The sequence below is a fragment of the Podarcis gaigeae genome (assembly GCF_964106915.1).
Source record: "Podarcis gaigeae genome assembly, chromosome: 2".
Lineage (NCBI taxonomy): Eukaryota > Metazoa > Chordata > Lepidosauria > Squamata > Lacertidae > Podarcis > Podarcis gaigeae.
This window is the reverse complement of record NC_139679.1, coordinates 86,190,427-86,209,723: the sequence shown is the minus strand read 5'-3', so window position 1 is coordinate 86,209,723 and position 19,297 is coordinate 86,190,427. Positions and strand designations below refer to the sequence as shown.

Genomic DNA, 19,297 nt, shown 5'->3' with positions numbered 1-19,297 from the left:
GCTTCTTGAAAATTCACACAATTATCTGTTCATCTGGCACTTTTTTTAAAAGCACAATCCATTTGAGAACATTGTTAAATAGCTCCCAGGAGGAAGGGCTACAGCTGTTAGCCAATAAATGCTGTGTAAATGAACTCTGCTGCAAACCCCACAGAACTGGTTTACCTTATGCTTTGACCAGGAGGGGAGAAAGTCTGTCTTTCATCAGTGCTGTCAGTATACTTCCAGGGCACAGCAACTTCAGTTTCTTATGTCTGTCTCTATGTGCTCATTGTCTTCGCCTTTAGTCTTCTTATACAACAGCAGAATATTAAGAAGAGGAATAAGCCCATCTGTGAATCCAAGCAACCTATCTTGTATTTCCTGTGCACAATGGCATGCAACATACAAAAGCATATTCTTGTTTTAATGCAAACACAAACAAGACGTAATTCATCTTCATGTGTTTTCACACACATACACATGAAAACATTTGACCAGTCCTGGCTGGACTTAACCATTATTATACAGTAGCTCCCAAGGATCTGGATCGGGGTAACCAGTGCTTTTTTAAGTTATTTAAAAATGAGGTGATTGTACTTCTATACTGATAAAAGTGTTGTGGGTGCCAGCACAAAATGGCTGCCATGGTCAAACAAAAAAAGAAGTGCCAGTGCTCTGGGGGTAGCCAATGTGGTGCCTTCCTTATGTTGTTTGATTCCAACCCTCATCAGCATGGCCAATGAGAGGAGTTGTGGTCCAGTATTAAAAAGAAGGCACCACACTGGCCACCCTAAGCCAGATGAACCAATAATATATGGCCCTTGCTCCAGTCTCCATCTGTACCTAGACATGTTCGGTTATCTTAATGTCTTGGCATAGGTGGACCAGAAGGCAAGACACTGACTAAGTGGTGGTTGGTAAGCATAACTGGTGAGTGAATGAACTCAACTGCTGGCTGATTGAGCTGGCATAGCAAGTTAAACTTACTTTGCTTATTTATTTATTTTATGGTTTTTTTATTCTGCACCTTCATTACCACAGTAGCTCACAAGTAACTAAAAATAAAATAAAATGCAATATTCATAATATGAAAACATACAAAATAAAAACAGCAAAGGACATATCAGTTAAGAATTCAGTTCAGATAAAACCATTTAAAATTTCAGGTTTTAATGATTCTTAAATGCCTTGGGAAACAAATATGTTTGTGCCCAAAAGGTGTCATATAGGTGACAGACAAGCCTTGGGAAGGGTGTTCTAATGGTGATGAGTCACCAACTTCCACACCTCAGATGGTGACAGCACCTGGAGCAAGGCTTTGGATGACAATCTTAAAAGACTTGACAGAACTGCTAGATTGGTGGGCAGTTAGCTAGGTGGGCTACAAGCTTATTCAGCTAGTGAAGTTTTTATTAATAATGGTGGATCGCCTCCTGTATGAAAACCAGCAATTTATGTGTTTGGGCTTACACGTAGGCAGAAGCCACTGGAATTACATTACTAAAATAACACTATGACGATAAACAACAGTAACACTAATAACAAAATAATAATAATAATAATAATAATAATAATAATAATAATAATAATTTTTTTTTTAAAAAAAAAAGCAAGCAGACATTTTTTTCCTGAACCATCCAGAAGGAGAAAAAATATGGTTATTATCCTTTTCTATTATTTTAAAGTTGTTTCTCCTATTGGGGGCTGGTTATGTAGATACCTAGTATTTGAAGTTTATATAAATTTAAACTATTAAACCACAAAGGAGATGTTAACTTAGAGCTCTATTTTTGCAGAGTTTTAGTTAGAGAAAATAAATAGTGATCAGCTGTTCATTCAGAAAAAATAGGAAACTTCTGCAGGCATTTCTGATAATTTTAAATTCACATGATGGAAGGATAACCAGGTATCTGTAGTGAGAGACAGAGAGAATATGTGCATTTACTTGGCTGGTTGTAATAACTGGCTCATTAAACTTATTAAGACTTAGCTAATTTTATTCTAATAGTTATAGAAAGAAACCTGGCTTATTTTTCTCTGGTAGTTACAGAAAAATCAGATAATGTTCTTTTTTACACATTCACACTTCTGCGCCAAAGGGTTAAGGTATTCCTTTATTGTTGCTTCTGTCATCAATGATGCTAGAAATAAAAGCAAACAATTCCCAGTGTGAGTAGTTCAGAGTTCCAGCCTGCTGCCACTAAATCTTCTTTAAGTGCCTCTTTTGCTTCCCTGTTATCTTGTTTACTATCTAGTGTCTGTTAACCAGACACATTCCTCTAATCCATTACTCTTCCATCAATCCCATAAAGCTACAGTTAATTGATGATCTAAAGTCTCTTTCCCGTTAAAGATCTCCATTCATAAGAATGTGTGATGGAGCTGTTTATGAGAAACCTTTCTCTTTTTATAGTAGCAGTGAGGAAGTCCTTTAAAAAATTGTGAAAATGAGAAGGTCAAAACTGTATTTCATAATTTTAAAAATAGAACACCCCTTATCTAACCCACTCTAGAGCATATATATTCCTCTTCTCCCAAGTCTTTGGCTAATTAAACAACCCAAGGCCTTTTAAACTTTTTCTGTGGGGGTTACTGTTTTTCTTTATTGCTGTGTTATATATTTTTGTGTTTCACCCTGTGATCTTTGGATGAAGGGTTGCATAGAAATGTAAATTATTATTATTAATCAACATGTATAAAAGCACTGGTGCTTTCCCCTCGTTTCTTTTTGTGCAACTCATGTGAATGGAAAGACTATTTTCCTGTATGCAAATTTACTTGACTCATGCTAAAGAACTTTGCATGGTTAATCTGAACTCTGGTTTGTTGGGTGGCTGCTTGGAGAGGCATCATTTATGCTATGGTTATAGTTGTGTGGCCCCAAGCTTGTGGCCCCTGAGGGACCTCAAAACCTATGTCCTCTCTCCATTCCCCTTTTGACAGGTTATTTGCCTGGCCGTGGCAAGATAAGTTTTCCTCAGCTGGCGTCCATAACCTTCGCCTTGTGAGGTGCGGTGCTGATGGGTCTTTGTGACTCAGGCCTGACTCCTTCTTGTCTTTCCCAATTAGGCCTATGCCTGCCCTGAGCGCTTGAGGTTGCCATAGCAACCAGCACTACTAGCTCGTATTAATAATCTGGGTGGCCTTTAGGTTGGCACAGCAACTGAACAAGAATAGAAAGTGGGAGAGGTGCTGCCAAGCGATGTGCATCATGTCAGTAGAAAAGGACCATTCCTATTTAACCTACAATCTGAGCTGAATGATGAGGCCCCTGGACTTTTATAAACACTTTTATTATTCTTTGTATCTTTCCGTTCCTCCAAGGAGCTCGGTGGGAGATGTACATGGGATCCAAGTGATTTCTGACCCCTGCTTGTTTACCTCAAAGCATCAGGCACCTCTGGATTCTTATACATTTACTGTGATGCTATTTCTTTCCTTATAATCGGGGCTGAGTTTTTAAGATTTTGTGTGGGGTTTTTTTAAAAAGAAAAAGAGGAAAGTTGTTGGTTTTCTATTTGATTTTCCTTCTCCCCAACATTTCAGGTGACAATGTTCCATTTTGATATAAAACCCATTTCTGCAACTGGAAAACTAAATTTATAAGTAAGTAAGAGTTTAAATTTTCCAATTACAGAAATGGGTTTTATATCAAAATTGAATATTGCCACCTGAAATGTAACTTCAAGGTGGTTCACGAGATAAATTCTCTTCATACAGGAAGCCAAGATTATGCAACCAGATAGTATGAAATGAATTAAATGAATTTTTGGTGAAATTAGGACTATGAAACTGGGTTGCAAGTAAATCAGCATTTTGAAAATGGCAGCAACCAAGATGGACTCACCACACAAGGGCATTATTAGGGAGCACAAGAGGAAAATATTTGAACAGTAGGTGTTTGCAGGAAGAAAACGGGAATTGTAGTAAAGGAGTGGTTTGGTCTGCAAAGTGTCATTGCTGTTATCCGATATCCTCCATAGGCTTGGCCTTGAGACTGACCTAGGTCTCATTTTCTGAAAGCCTGCACCCAAACCCACAGGCTTTTTCCCCCTGCTGACAGGTTTGGTAGGGTGGGAGGAGTTTCTGCATTCAATGGGATGCATCGGCTTCTGTTTAAGAGACTGACAAATGTTCTTTTTTGCAGGAGGACTTCCGTGTGGAGAGGGGCCTTCAGTTGCTGGCACTGGTGGATGATGCTTTCTCCAGGTATGAAAATGGATTGCAGGGCCAATGGTTGATCTCCTTAAGCAAACCCAATGAGAATGACAAACATCTGCTAATGACCTTGGCTGGAGAACATGGTAAGTTGTTATAGAAGGGCAAAAGAGCTGAAGAATGTCTCACTGTACTTTTGATGGCTCCAATCTTTGTGTGCTATTTCTCAATCTTCCTCCATGTTTGCTTCTTATTTCCTTCCCTAGGGCGACCTGTGAAGTTCTATTCACAGATAACACTTTTGTCTTTCCATCCAAGTTTCTGAACTCTACTCGATGCATTTAAAATAGCTACCACTTCTTTAGAGAGAAAATTATTATGCTGATAATGATTATTTATTCAGTTTTTATACCACCTTTCCTCCAAAGGAGCCCAGAGCAGCAAATTTGTCAGTACTAAAACATTACAATAAAAATTCTAAAAACAGTTAAAAACAACCTTTTAAAAACAGTTTTAAAATTCTTAAAGCAATCACCTTGGCTCAGTCGGTAGAGCATGAGACTGAAGGTCATTGGCTTGAGCCCCATGTTGGGCAAAGATTCCTGCATTGCAGGAAGTTGGACTAGATGACCCTCATGCTCCCTCCAGCTCTACAATTCTATGACCTACTCTCACAACTAACAGTTTATGGGTGGCTAGCCAAAAACAGATTCTAGAATGTGATAGCTAACACCCTTCCCTTAGTTATATGGTGCTGTGGTTGCCAGAAGTTTCTTATTTTAAGAAAAACCCAGTTGCAAAGACATATTGATAGGCTCACGCCTAGTAGGCTTCCAAGCAGGGAGAAGATAGCTAGCTCTCAAAGCAGTGACAATTGGGTATGCAAGTTTGGAACATGTTATGGTTAATATATGAGTGGCACCACAAGCAGTGACCCATGTCACTTTTTCTCTATAATCTCCCCCATAACATTTTAGTAGGGCAAAACAGTGGAACATGATGTCAGTGTTTCCCCACTGAAACGCAGCTGCAACTACATTGGTACCTCGGGTTAAGCATTTAATTCGTTCCGGAGGTCCGTACTTAACCTGAAACTGTTCTTAACCTGAAGCACCACTTTAGCTAATGGGGCCTCCTGCTCCTGCCGCACCGCCAGAAGACAATTTCTGTTCTCATCCTGAAGCAAAGTTCTTAACCTGAAGCACTATTTCTGGGTTAGCGGAGTCTGTAACCTGAAGCGTATGTAACCTAAAGCATATGTAACCCGAGGTACCACTGTATCTGTGTGCATGTATGTATAATTCTTAATGCTTTATTATTTCAAATTTACAATGGGCAACATTTCAATAAAACTGGCACCATTACTGCCACACCAAATGCAATGTCTTGGTTCAGTGGAACTGTCACAGTGGTGGGTCTCTGTGAAACCATTTAAGTGAGCAGAGGAAGAGCTTCTCTGCCTTGCTACCCCCACCATGTTGATTACTTCCAAGGCTACTCAACTTAGAATATTTCACTCTGTGGCTACCTTTCTTGAGATTTGTACAGAGAGAGACCAAGCAGCCACCAGTGCTGCTACTCAATCTGAGAATCCTTGTATAGTGTCTCGATGCCTCTTGGCCTGGGGCTTCTCAGTCCACTTTGGTCTCTATGGAAACGACACACAGTAATGTGCTTCCTTTGCTGCCATAAGCCTAGGATGCTCTAGGACATAGGGTGTTTATTTTGTTTTATTCATTAGAACATTTCATCCATTTTGAGACAGCATACAACAAATACTAAAGACATAACATCTACATGAAAATAAAAACATAAAAAGGAAAATGCAGCAGGTGATCTGTGTATGATATATAACAATATGTAGTAATATTGAAACACACTAGCCTTGGGCTGCCAAGACAGTCCCTGCATCCCTGCTTTGAGGCAGTTCAGGGAAAAGAGAAGTGTTGTTTAGATCCCCATTAATTTTTGTCTATAACTGGGCAATCTTCTTCCTGGAAACATGCATGGCTTTCCTTATGCTGCTGAAAGTGGCAAAAAACTTTGATAGAAAACTGTTGCAGTATCTCTAGAATTCTAAAATACCGTATTTTTCGCCCTGTAGGACGCACTTTTCCCCTCCAAAAATGAAGGGGAAATGTGTGTGCGTCCTATGGGGCGAATGCAGGCTTTCGCTGAAGCCTGGAGAGCGAGAGGCGTTGGTGCGCACCGACCCCTCTCGCTCTCCAGGCTTCGCGCAGATCTCCGCAAGGCGGGGAGCCCCGCACCTGGGGGGGAAATAACTTTTTTTCCCTTTATTTCCCCCCCAAAAAACTAGGTGCGCCTTATGGGACGGTGCGTCCTATAGGGTGAAAAATATGGTAATTATCTCAGGGCAGCTTGGAATAGTCTCATCCGTTTGTTTGTTGTCTTTCTTTCTTTCTTTCTTTCTTTCTTATTTTAATTTTTTTTATTTAAACAAACAAAAGGGGGAAGCAACTTTTAAACAATTGTACATCATGTGGTATTTTACTTGTCATTTTGTAATACAAATCACTAAGATTGAGTCTAGACATTTACCAATGGTAAAAAGGATCGTAAAAGTATATCACAGTCATTGTTAAATAAACTACCTCATTAAATGATGACTTTCTGCACAATTGATACAAAGCCATTTGTTTTTCCAATCATATACAGTTGGTATTGAATTTTCAATGGGATGTAAATTAATCGTTCGGCAAGGGCATTTCTCTGTAATCAAAAGGGCTTGCCACTGTAGTAATCACTGGTGATTTTGGCAGCTCCCTGTACTGGGACTATGTGTCAAATTATAGACCTTAGCAATATTGTGAACTAAAGTAATCTCCTCCACAAATTGACAATCAGTTGATATAAAAGAGGCAGAAAAAGAGATGAAGTTCAACACACTTCTTCTTGTCCACATTCTCCTTGGCTTATACCCAACTGACTGGGAAAATAACCATGTTTGACAAGAAAGCCATGTAAGAGCTGACAAATGGTTTTCTAGACATTTCACTGTGTGGTCACTACTACAGATATTGCCAGTCTGGGAAGAAAGCAAAGCTGATAAGCCGTTCATCATTTTCACTGGGATACCCTCCCACATTTCTGAGAATCATAAGCTATGGTTGAGGTACTGTCAGATTTGGCAGTGGAACAATCAGTGGGGAAAGAGTGGATTCAGCAGATCAGATTTGAAGTGGAAGCACTGATTTGTGGAGGGAGGCATTTTATATTTCCTGCTTTCTGGATTCCTTTATTCCTCTCCTTCATCTGTCTCTGCTTACACACACTGTAGCTGATACTCTTGAGTTCTGAAATAGATCTAGTGCTCTGAAAGGTGTATCCCGTATTATTATATACTCAGGAAATTATTCTTTAATACAGGTATTCTTCTTCTCCAGAAATGCAAGTGTGTTAAAGAAGAGCACATTGAACTAATGTTTCTATCCCCACCCCATGTGTTTCATCCTCTAGGAGTTGTCCCAACAAATGATGTTCTCCTGGCACTAGGTGACATGCGGAGGAGCTTAGCTGAGGTAAGACCTTGTTCAGTCACACAGCAGACAATGCAGTTAAATTGCCCACCTTGAAAATTAGCCCCATGCTCTAGCCTAGCTGGGCTCTGAGCCCGGAATAGGCATAGCGATAGCTCAGCATTCAGTGCAGAAATCCCTTCTTTCCTGTCTAGTAACTGCTGAGTCATCAAATGCCAATTTCTGTTAGCTATGACTGATTCTGTGGATTGTCAGTTTACACTGTGCACTTTTAAAAAAGCTACCATTATAGTCTTTTGAGATCCTGCTTGTCCTTGCTGAAGAACATAGAGAAATGCAGAAATGATTTTATGCATCTGTCACACCAAAAATCACTTGGAGCTTTCTGAATGTGTTGCCTGTGGGTTCTTTTGAAGGCATAGTGAACCTATAAATCTTTTCTATTCACTGTGTACGGGGATTCATAGTTTTCTTATTCGCAGCAGCTCAACTTTCACATTTGATCTCTGAAATGCCTTTGTCATCTAGGAAGCTTATCTCATTCTCTGTACAAATGAAAATATGACCTTACATTGTCCTTGGGCATGCTTTGTACCCAATGTGCCATGTTACATGGACAATGTGAAGCTCTATAGAACTTTAATCAAGGTCACAAGAACTTAGAAATTGGCTGAGGGCCTTTCTGCATGATCACATCAGCCAATGTGTAATATTCTCCCAAGTGACTTCTTAGTGATATTGAAGTGATATCCTATATATTTTGTGTGAAATAACCTCACTGTATTTGGATAGCTATGTTGCTGTTTGCATCTTTACAAAAAAAAAAAATCTTGTTAGTAGATAAACATAGCTTTAAAAGAACTGAAGGAAGAACAAACAAAAATATCCCTAAAAGAAATGACTCATAAAATGCTTTAGACATTGAGAAGAGGTTTGCTCCCACTTGCAACAAATTTAATCACAAACACTATCAGTTGATGTCTGTAACTTTCCACCCAATAATCACAGTAACAATGGACTTGCTGCCTGGAGGAATTCATTTCCCCCAGTATTGTGCTCTGATTGTTCAGAAAATGTCACATACTACTTCTGCACTATATAAGGCAGAGACTAGTGGAATGATATCTGTGGGCTGGAAATTACCTACAGAGTTCACAGAACTCACTACAGGTGAGATCCACATGTGCCTGCCTACACTGTAGGAATGCATAAACAGCAGACTCAAAAAAAGAATTGCTCCCCTTTGATCAGTTTCTTTGAACACCAAAACCCTTCAGCAAGAAGCCTTATTGCTTGATTCCACGGCGGCCAATTCTGATGGCTCATTAGAAAGGCTCTTCTTTGGGAGCAAAATTGGAGGGTAGAGGCTAAAAGGAGCCCCCAGTGGATGATCTGTCTCACAGACCTGAGCGTCAGAACCTGTTTTTGGAAATCAAAAGAAGAACTGCCTCTTCCTTCTTTGCCAACATAATATGCACCCCATCTTCTGTTATTGACTCCTGATTCCTCACAATCTAGCAGAATTTCCTCCTACAACACACTGCCTCCATCTCCAAACACATATGCCCTCCATTCATTGTCCCCATCCAGGGCTACGCTGTGCTAGAGCTCAGGCCAAGAGTCTTATTTTCAGGAACCAAAGATTTGAGTTTATTGTGGTATGCAGTATTCATAATCCCTTTTGACTTAGTCATCTTTGGGGATAAAATATCACATCTTACTGCAGTGATTCACTTAAAAAGATTTCTAGAACAAGTTGCCTCTGAAGAAGGCAATTTATGCAACAAAGTCCTGAGAATAGATTGGAAATGCAACTATTTTTGTTTTTAGATTGGAATTCAGAACTACACAACTACTTCAAGTTGCCAGTCACGTCCCAGCCAGACCCATAGTGACTATGGAAAGCTTTTTGTGGTGCTGGTCATTATTGGCTCAATCTGTGTCATCATCATTATAACAGGACTGATTTACAACTGCTGGCAGAGGCGCTTGCCCAAAATGAAGAACATGGTGAGTCCCAGTGTGGCATCTGGCTTGAACTCTTATTCTTCGAAGGATGGAGAAGGATTGTAGGAAGTGCTTCCTGATTTGCCTACCTTCCTTCCTAAATGTCAGGCTTTTGAATGAATAAATAAATAAACGTTTTCTCTCGCATCTTGTTTGTCCCATTTCTTTTTCAGTCACATGGGGAGGAGCTACGGTTTGTGGAGAACGGCTGCCATGACAATCCGACCTTGGATGTAGCCAGCGACAGCCAATCAGAAATGCAAGAAAAGAAGCCAAGTGTGAATGGTGGGGGAGCTGTTAATGGACCTGAGAGCTGGGATGTCCTCATTAACAAGCGGGCAGGCGAAGAGGGAGATGTGTTTGAGGAAGATACACACCTTTAAAAGAGGAGTCGGGTGTTTCTGATTGCACTCTTGTTTGACTTAAGGGCCATTTGGTGAGGGTGGCTCCTCAGGAACTTATTTTTTCAGGTTTGGAATGGATCTGCCCATCACGGTCCTGAGGCACCATCACAGTCCTGAAGTCGGAAGGGCCACCCTGAGCAGAGTGGGTGGGGGGTGGGGCGTGTTTGTGTGTTGCTGTCAGTAGCGCCAATGTTTAATCACTTTTAAATGCACTTGCTCTAGTTCTTTGGTAGGAGTGGAGGATGGCCAGGTTTGAAAAATAAATGGTATCAAGGCTTAGCATTGCCCCAGAGTGGTGTTTACGGAAGGATTCGTCACAGAGGCAGTAGGCCAGTTTTGCACAGGAAAAAGGGGGTTCACAACCTGTCTCAAAAGGTACAGTGGCAGCAAGGAAAGACAGCATATTTCTTGTCTAGGCTTGGGATATGATGCATTAAGACAGTCTTGCAATTCACCACTCACCTTGTTGCCCAGCATGAGAAACTTCTAGTGAATGACCAGCAGGATTTTCTACTCAAGCTGCAAAGTGGTTCATAACTGTTAAGTGCTGGGCTGACAGATGTATTGTGTGAGCTGGTAATTTTAAAAACTCTGTAAGGTTGCTATTTAGGCAGAACAAATCTGTTCTGCTCAGGTACCTGACAGAGCCCTAATTTTAGGTGCTAGCAGGATATTGCATTGCCCCTTCCCTTACTATGACATTTCGCAGTAACAGCACCTTTTGTGGATCCAAACCTAGTGGAAACTGAACTGGTCTAGCTTGGTTGATCTGAACCCAGAAAAGTATTTTTCTAATACAGAATGAATTCCTGCTATCACCTTCACAAGTTTCCTGGACTGGCAATTAGAAATCAGAATTTTGGGGCAGCAGTGGGCAGGGAAGCCAGCTGGGAAGTCTCCTTCACTTTAGTTAATGCACTTACTATAACAGCTACGCTGATTGCTGCGCAAATCTTGTTTGATTGACCTTGAATGAAACAGATGGAAAACGTAAGTGTCCTCTTCTGTACCAGTGGAGTAAATTTTGATTTCATCTACCCAGTTATACGTCAGGAATAGGTCAGTTTAAACAAATGAGGTTAGTACCTTAGTACAGTAATACCTCTGGGATCAAAACTAGGCTCAAGGGCTGCCATATGAATGCTTTGTTAGCATGCCTTGGGCAAACTAGAATGCCCCAGGCTTCTTTGAAAAGCACTTGCATATGCAGAACCTCCCATCTTCAGTGCTGATGGCTGGTCTCAACATATTTTTGCTTCCTTTTCTCCAGAATGTTACTCCGTTACACACATCTCATGGCTTGTCTCACTTCAAAAGGAAAATGACTGACACAAAAACTTGTTATGATTGCCTGTCTGGCTCAACCGAGTTGCCATTAATAATACTTGCTCTTTAACAGAACCATCACACACAAAGATTCATGTATATTTAATGGAGATTGCCGATGAACTTGTAATGGAAATCTGTTAGCATCCAATCCGTAGCTCTCTCTGAGCACTGAAATCTGATCTCCCAAAGACATAAAGCAATCTTGTCTGCACAGTTTAATTTCAGATATAAATACTGCATAAATCTTACGTACAGTATTGCTAGGATTCTTTTTAAAAAATTGTTCAGATGTTAGGCAACAGTATTAGTTCCAACTAAAATATTCAATTTATGTGAATATCAGGACTGCATTTTCTCTCTAAAGGTTGATTCTTTTCCATGGTTTGGATTCTATGCAGTCATATTGCTGCACAGAGCTCATTCAGGATTTTAGAGATCTTTTACATCTTCCCCTATTTATTTATTTTACTCCATGCTTTCTTTTCCCCGATTAGAGGCTTCTTCCATCATTAGAGGCTTCTTCAATTTTGTCCTATCTTAGGGTTTATGAGAGCAGTTAGTCATTATCTTTTGCTGTAGTTTTTTACTTGTTTAAGATTTAACACACACATACACTATTTCCTCTCTACAATGAGTTAGGTTTGTACTCATCTTTGTTATATACATGGAGCCACACTGGCCTCTGGTGGTGGCTGACAAAAATGCATTCAAGGAAAAATGGTTTTGTTCTTGCGCCACCTTCAAACACACAAAATACCATGATTTCAATACCTACTGTTAACTGTTTAGCATTTAAGATGGAACGGTTAGAAATGAAACTACAGGCCAGCTCTACTCCAAAGTAGACAAAAGGAAGCCAGCAGAGCACTTTCCAATGACATCTAGAATTAAGCTTGTGGGAATAGTGATGATAGACCTTGAGTCTTTAATCACATGGATTTAAAAATTAGCATAGAGCTATAATCCTGTTGGCTTCACTACTCGTTGTATGAAAAAATAGAGGAAAGGGAGCAATCCTTAATTATTACTAGAGATATGTTTTACTGGACCAGCTTCTTTTGTTGGCGTGAGAAGTATGCAAGCTTTTGAATGACGGTAAAACTCTTTAAACAGTTAGAATGACCTCACAAAACTTTTTGAGTCATCTTCTGATTTAATGCAATGTCATGCTATCATAAAATAATTCTTTGTAAGTCTACCATTTTGAGGACTGGATCATCTAGTACTGTAGATGGTAAACCACTTTCAGACAAGGAGATGTGTGTTCCTATAGAGATGAGAAATTACCATTCCCCTGGATGTAGGGTACAAGCGAGAGACATTAAAATAAATGAAGGGACTGTATAGTCTTAGTCCAGATACTACACCACACGATTATCTATGCTAAGCATAATTAAGAACCCACACTATGGTTTCAGCTTCCAAATGTACAACTCTGCACTCAGCTTCTAAACTTCTAAACTTCACAAATTTGCTTCTTTCACCATAGCGCTCCATAGAGCAATGTCCTTAAGTGATTTGTCAGTGGTTTGTGAATTCAGACATAAGGGCAAATTACAATTGGTACAAACTGTGGTTTGCAAATCAGCTTCCAGTGTTGGTTTGATATAATGGTTTACAAAGGATTTCTATTACGTCTGCATATAGCCAAATAGTCACAAAGAGAGATGCTTCATGGACTACTGCCCTTACTTGATGCATGGTTATGACATTCTAGGTCAATATGTAAGGAAATGCAGGGAGAATATGAGAATTCTTGGCAACTCAGCATGGTTGTGTGGTGACAGCCTTGCGCTTTGAGAACCACTGACTCAGAAAATATCTATGGGCTACCTAACTTAACATCTGGTGCAGAAGCCTCTCTGCTGATTGTTCCAGCAGTGGACAGGAGTACAGATTGCTACACAGATGTCTCTCAGCAGGACTTGCCTCGGACACTGATTTCTCATGAATCTCTGATGACAATAAAGCATACTTTTCCACTCTCTAAAACCAAACACAACTCCCTCCTCCCAACTAAAAAAAACTAATAAAGGCTGAGGAATCTGCTGTCCTAGTTCTTTTGTTACATGCTTGTGAAGATAAAGCCTCTGATACTACTATTAGCCTTACTATCCTGGCTCCTACACTGCTATATTACATTAAGGATATGAACGGGATAGTGTGGATCTCCAAATCACTGCAGTGATTCCCAAATGAGGGATTGAGAATCAGCTGGATAAGAGTGGGATGGATAGATTGCAGCAGAGAGCTGAATGGTTGGGGAAGAATTATAAATCGAATTATTCTGATTGAGATGATCCCATTAGAAAGACAGACTGCAACCCTACACCCGCATAAAATTAATTGGACTTACTGAGACATATTTCTGAAAAAACATGCACAGCATAAAATGTACTGTTAAATTTTAAACATTTGGGAAACGCATGATTGCTTCCTCTCATCCCCGAGTCTTATTTTTCTAAGGAGACTGAGAAAGTTGACCTTCATTTGGAAAGTTTCCTTAATATACATAAAAGTAGGGTTCTCTTCTTGATGGAAATTTTACATACTCCAAAATGTGATGGTTTTATCATCTGTCATTTCACTTGCTAGCAAATGTTCCTTAGTCACCAGTAGCACTTTTTGAAATAAAGTTTCTGGTCAAAATACAGAATCTCCTGTGTTCATTTCCCCAGCATGCACTTCTGACTTAAGCCTCAGCTTGAAGAAAAAGATTGCTATGTTGTATGTGTGCAATATTTGTACATGCAGGATGCATATGTTATGGTGAGGGTTGAAATTTGGAAAGGCATACTGAACACAGGTTTTGGACTTAACCGAGGGAACATCACATTTATTTACCAATTTATATCCTGTCCTTCCTCCCAGAAATATGGAGTGATATTTTAGTGGTGAGAGGTAGATTAGGTTGAGAGAAAGTAACTTCCTCAACTGTTCTATCAGTTTCATAGTGCAGCATAGTTTGAATCTGGGCTTTGATTAGTTGTGTTTCTTCAAAGACCTCCTGATCTAACTGGCTGCATTAGCAGCTGGAAAAAGCTAACCAGGGCTATAAATGTGGAACAACCTAGCAAGGGAGTCCCATCTAATGAAATATTTGGTCCCAGTGATAGCATCAAGGTAACAAATTATTAAGCAGTCAAACAGTTAGACTAATGCCACCCATTTAATCAATCAATCAATCAATCAATCAATCAATCAGGAGCTCAATGTGCTAGGGCTAAATCTTAGGGGTGTTAAGTACTATAAGAGACTTAAGCTAATTTTCAGCTCTGCCCAAGCAGTGAAGTTTAGAGGAGACATAGTAAACCAGAAATCTACACTAAATCCCAATTTTAGAGAAATGTTTAAAAAAATCAATTAATATATAGTTCCGTACAGTACAGAGTCAGCTTTAAATTATAAGGTAGGCTTAGCTTTTAAATCAAGTTCAGTGTTGCCATTCTTTGAGAAGTGGAAAGTGTGAAGACGGAAAAGTTCATTTTTCAAAAGTTGCTTTATTGCATGTGAGGCACCCCCACACCGCCCCCAGGTTTGAATCTTCAGGAACAGACACTTCTAAGAATAAGTTAACATTTCAGAAATGGAGTATTGAAACCCTACACTATCAAAATCACTCCATCAATGGATCTGTTTAATGAAGACAGTAGAATTTTTGTTAATTTATCGTTTTAACATTTGTAATGCTAAGTATACCAAACAAATAATTTCTATGACTCACACTATCTTCAACTGCATGTGCAAGAAAGGTAACTCAAGCTGGGTTGTTTATCTTATGTTGCCCTGTCATGTTTTGCCATGCAGAAAAGACAAGCGTGGTGTACTTTGAACCAAAGAACTCACTTTGACTCAAACAAAAAACCTGTTCAATATCAGGACTGAGTTCTACTGCTAATATAAAAAGTGTTTGCCAAGAACAACAAGTGTTTTATCTTCCTATTTTATACTGGGAGCTTGACTGTGGCATCACCTATTTTATTAACTAAACTGGAGATAGATGCCTTGAAAAAAGGAATTTTCTATAGAATTCAGACGACTCTTACCACTGAAAGACCACCAGTCACTGCTTGCCTGAAGCAGCCAATGCAAACTGATCCACCAAAAACTCACTAAGTGGCTCTGCCACATTACCACCAAAACTCACCTGCTTTTGGCTCTGTGTACTGAACAGGCATTTTAAAGGCACAAGTTGGTAACACTTATGAGCATACGTATAGCGATGAGCATATAAGAGTGCTATTTGCACAACCTCAAAGGCTAGTAAATGCCTCCTGGATGGACCTATGGGAAACTCAACCGTAGGGCATGAGCACAATAGCCCTCTCGTACTCTTGAATCCCAGATTCAGGTAGGTAGCTGTGTTGTTCTGATGCAGTCAAAATAAATTTAAAAACTGTCCAGTAGCACCTTTGTTGTTGTTTAGTCGTTTAGCCGTGTCCAACTCTTCGTGACCCCATGGACCAGAGCACGCCAGGCACTCCTGTCTTCCACTACCTCCCGCAGTTTGGTCAGACTCATGCTGGTAGCTCAGTAGCACCTTAGAGACCAACTAAGTTTGTACTGGGTATAAGCTTTCGTGTGCATGCACATTTCTTGAATCCCAGTAGCTGGTATTGATCCTGGGGATACCATACACCCCAATGACGGGTAGCCATTTGATTAGCACTCTCCATAAATTTGTCTAACCCCTTCTTTAAATACATTCAAATTGGTGTCCATCCCAACTTCTTGTGGAAGTGAGTTCCAGAGTTTAACGATACACTGTATGAAGTAGTACTTCCTTTTGTCTATCCTGAAGCTTTAACCACTTAGCTTCAGTGGAGGACTCAGGTACTAAAATTATGAGGGAGCAAAACGTCTCTCTATTTACTATGAATAATTGTACACACCACTATCACGCCTCCGCTTACCCTAGTTTTTTACCAAATTAAAAAGTCTCAGGCAATTAGCAGCTTAAAATGCAACAAAGCCGTCGCCTCCACAACTCCTATTTGTGAAGCTGTCATCTGCGGGTAAGCAATGGGCGTCCCAAATGTACACACCTCGGTTTAACTGCGAAGTGCATGCGATTTTAAGATTGCCTTTCGGATTAAAGCTGGTCTGAGGGGAAACACATCAAGCGGCAGTATTTCTCAAGAAACTACAAGATAGCTCTGGGTTGTGTGCACACGGATTCAACAAAGGGGGGGGGGGCTGCATTGGAAAGACAGGGAAAAGGATAATGTGGTAAAAAACCCAAAAACCTAAATCGCTGTCTCCATAAAGGAACTGCACCAGCTCCTTGAAGACTTCCGTCTCCCCTTTCCGCATCTTTTCTAGCTCGACAACATCTCTTATTTTGGAAACGAAGAGAATTGAACCGAACACTTTCCTTCCATACAATAAAAACTTGAGTAGGAAAGCGCATGGATGGCTGCCTCCCTTTTCTGCTTCTCCTACTTGCTTGCGGCCCTGCAACGAGAGACAGACACTGGGGGTTTTATTCCTCCTGGTCTCCTGACATGTTTTTATTTTCTTTCCGTTCCTCTGGGGAGAGGCCACCACGCGAAGAACACGGCGCCAGAAGTAACCTGGAAGCTGCCTTCCGTAAGCAGACATGTCCGCTTCAGCCTCGCTCGCTCCGACCGAGGCTTCCGGGCCACAGATTTGCAGGCGGCATGGAGGGCGCTGGAGGAGCCCGAACTTTTTAAAAACACGAAGCCCCAACCCTTTTGAAAATAATATCTGTATATATATAGACGCACAAACGCCGGTGCTAATCCTCGCTCTCGGCACCGGAGAGAAGGAGGAGGCGGCGGCATCTAATCGCGGGCGAATCACAGAACGAACCGAGGCGGGCTCTCGCGCAAACAGGGCGCAGGAGGAGGAGGAGAAGCGCGCGCGGCGCCTGGAGAAGCGGCAGCTGCTGCTCGCCCGTCCGGGGCTTTGCCAGGCGGCGGGGGGAATTAAAGCTGCACAAGCACGACGCCAGCCTTCCGCAGCCGCCCGGTCTTCTAGGCTGACCCAGGCGAGGTGGGCGGGCCTGCGCGCCGCCGGGTCCCCCAGGAAAGGGCGGGGAGCGAGGCCGGCCTCCTCGCTGGTGTGGAGCAGCCTCTCCGGCGCCGTGTTTACATCCGGCGCCGCTTGCCCTGGGCTGCCCTGCTCCTCCTCCTGGGCCTGCTCCCACTGAAGCCGCCGTCGCTCCCCTAGGCCGGGTCAATGCGGCGCTTTACGGCGGGCTATGGACACCAGCGACCTCTTCACCAGCTGCAAGAAGGGCGATGTTTTCCGAGTGCGGTGAGGCCCTTGCCCAGGTTATGGGGTGGGAGGACCCCCGGGAGAGGGCCACACACCCCCATCGGTGCTGCGCCTTGGCAGAAGCTGGGGCTAGGGAGCTTAATAGGGGGCTGTCCCTTGAGGTTCCGGTTTGGGGAGCACCTAAATGGCAGGTGGAGGTTTAGGGGCTACCCTGGGACTTAAGGTAAACTCGTCTATTCCCCCGCCCCCCTAGCTTTCCTCGAAGTTCGTTGTGTGTGTTTAGGATGTTTAGATGTCTCTTCTAGACAGCGGCAAAAAAGGGCTGCCTGAGAAGTAAAACTGGGAAGCTATTTAGAACAAGCTTCTGGGCTTGTTGGCACACATGAAAGCAATAACCTGGGTGAGAGGGCTCTGGGCATGTACAAAGTGCTTTCGGTAACCCCAGCTAATGCCTTCTCCACCCATCTAGGCTTAAAGGGAGGAGAGACTTCCAGATCGGAGCTTCGAAGTTCTAGGCAAGGCGGATTCCTGGCACACACTACTTTTAGAAAGCAAACGTGGGGCATTGGGGGAGTACTGGCTGGGGCTGAAAAAAATAGAATGGAGGATATTGGGCACAACCAGGGATATTTTGGAGGGAGGTCACAGATCTGTGAGGGGACTAGGGAACAAGCATGGACTGTATAACTTAAGAGTTCTGTTGGGTGTGGCAGCTCTTTGGTCTTCAACTGGTGGGTTGGAACCCACGACTGTCACAGCCTGATTTAACATGTTGCAGCAGTAGCAATACCATCATACAAATATGTGGTATTTTTTTGTTTTGTTTTTTTTTAAAAAAAAGGTTTCGAAATGCATGTTTTGGTTAAAAGTTGAGTCCTAGGTCTGGGAGCATTGAAGATTATTGTGGCAGAGAATAAGTTAGGGGGCAGATAAACAGTTAGGAAGCAAAATTATTTTCAGAAATTCTTTTCACCTGCCTGTATTTGCCAACCTTCCCTCCCCAAGCTACTCATATTTGGCAGTAGAATGGCTGCTACTGTGTTGCTTCATGTTCCTAATGGGAGGCCCCAAGTTCTTGCTGTGTTTTTAAAAAGGAAAACAACTTTTGCCTCTTCTGCCTATCAGCTCAGCTTCCTGTCCTGAAACAGCTGACTACTTTAGATATCCCCTGAGAGCAGGACCAAAAAGAAACAGACACACAAAAAGGCAAATGGTATTTTAAGGCTTTATAAACACATTTTCTCCTTTTTTAAACTGAAGATGTTGTAAAATATAAACTATATGCTGCTTTTCCACACACATGTGCCCAAGCGTGACTCAACAGAATACAAGCACTGTCACAAAACACATCATTACAAAGACAAAACAGTTAACATGACAGTAATTCATGAATACAAGAATAAATATATACCAATCATATATTAAAAATTCTATCAATTAATTTCCTGATTCATTGCATTAAGATGTAGTAACAGCCAGAAAAGTAATGTTGATCACAATATTATATCAATTCAAATTCATTGTGATGTGCATAATCACCATAAGTGATTCTATCCATCAATTTCAGTGTCAATCTTAAGCACTAGTAAAAATCACAACACTTAGAGCGTTCGGTTGTAACAAAATTTACAAGCAGAATCACAAAAAGGACAACAGTAGCAACATACTTGGAGAACATCA

At 41.3% G+C, this 19,297-nt stretch overlaps 2 protein-coding genes and 1 long non-coding RNA gene across 5 annotated transcripts in view; 2 read left to right on the top strand and 1 right to left on the bottom strand.

Annotated features, from left to right (window-relative positions):
* PODXL2 (podocalyxin like 2) overlaps positions 1 to 14,028 on the top strand; it is a 56,130-nt gene extending 42,102 nt beyond the window's left edge. For both annotated transcript variants that reach the window (XM_083721624.1, XM_083721625.1), the window contains exons 5-8: positions 4,130 to 4,286; positions 7,618 to 7,679; positions 9,468 to 9,647; positions 9,818 to 14,028. In XM_083721624.1, the coding sequence (XP_083577750.1) occupies positions 4,130 to 4,286; positions 7,618 to 7,679; positions 9,468 to 9,647; positions 9,818 to 10,027 (609 nt within the window). In that variant the 3' untranslated portion in view covers positions 10,028 to 14,028. The remainder of the gene's footprint in view (positions 1 to 4,129; positions 4,287 to 7,617; positions 7,680 to 9,467; positions 9,648 to 9,817) is intronic.
* An 829-nt stretch (positions 14,029 to 14,857) lies between these two features.
* On the bottom strand, positions 14,858 to 15,759 carry LOC310836508. The gene is made up of 2 exons (XR_014560098.1): positions 15,521 to 15,759; positions 14,858 to 15,485 (listed from the first exon to the last, which is right to left on the bottom strand). It is a non-coding gene; the product is annotated as an uncharacterized lncRNA (long non-coding RNA).
* Positions 15,760 to 15,919: 160 nt separating this feature from the next.
* ABTB1 (ankyrin repeat and BTB domain containing 1) overlaps positions 15,920 to 19,297 on the top strand; it is a 39,378-nt gene continuing 36,000 nt past the window's right edge. The window contains exon 1 of one of the 2 annotated variants that reach the window (XM_083721678.1): positions 15,920 to 17,392. In XM_083721678.1, coding sequence (XP_083577804.1) covers positions 16,977 to 17,392 — 416 coding nt within the window. In that variant the 5' untranslated portion in view covers positions 15,920 to 16,976. Of the gene's footprint in view, positions 17,657 to 19,297 lie in introns of both variants that reach the window. The other variant, XM_083721679.1, reaches the window with a different exon arrangement.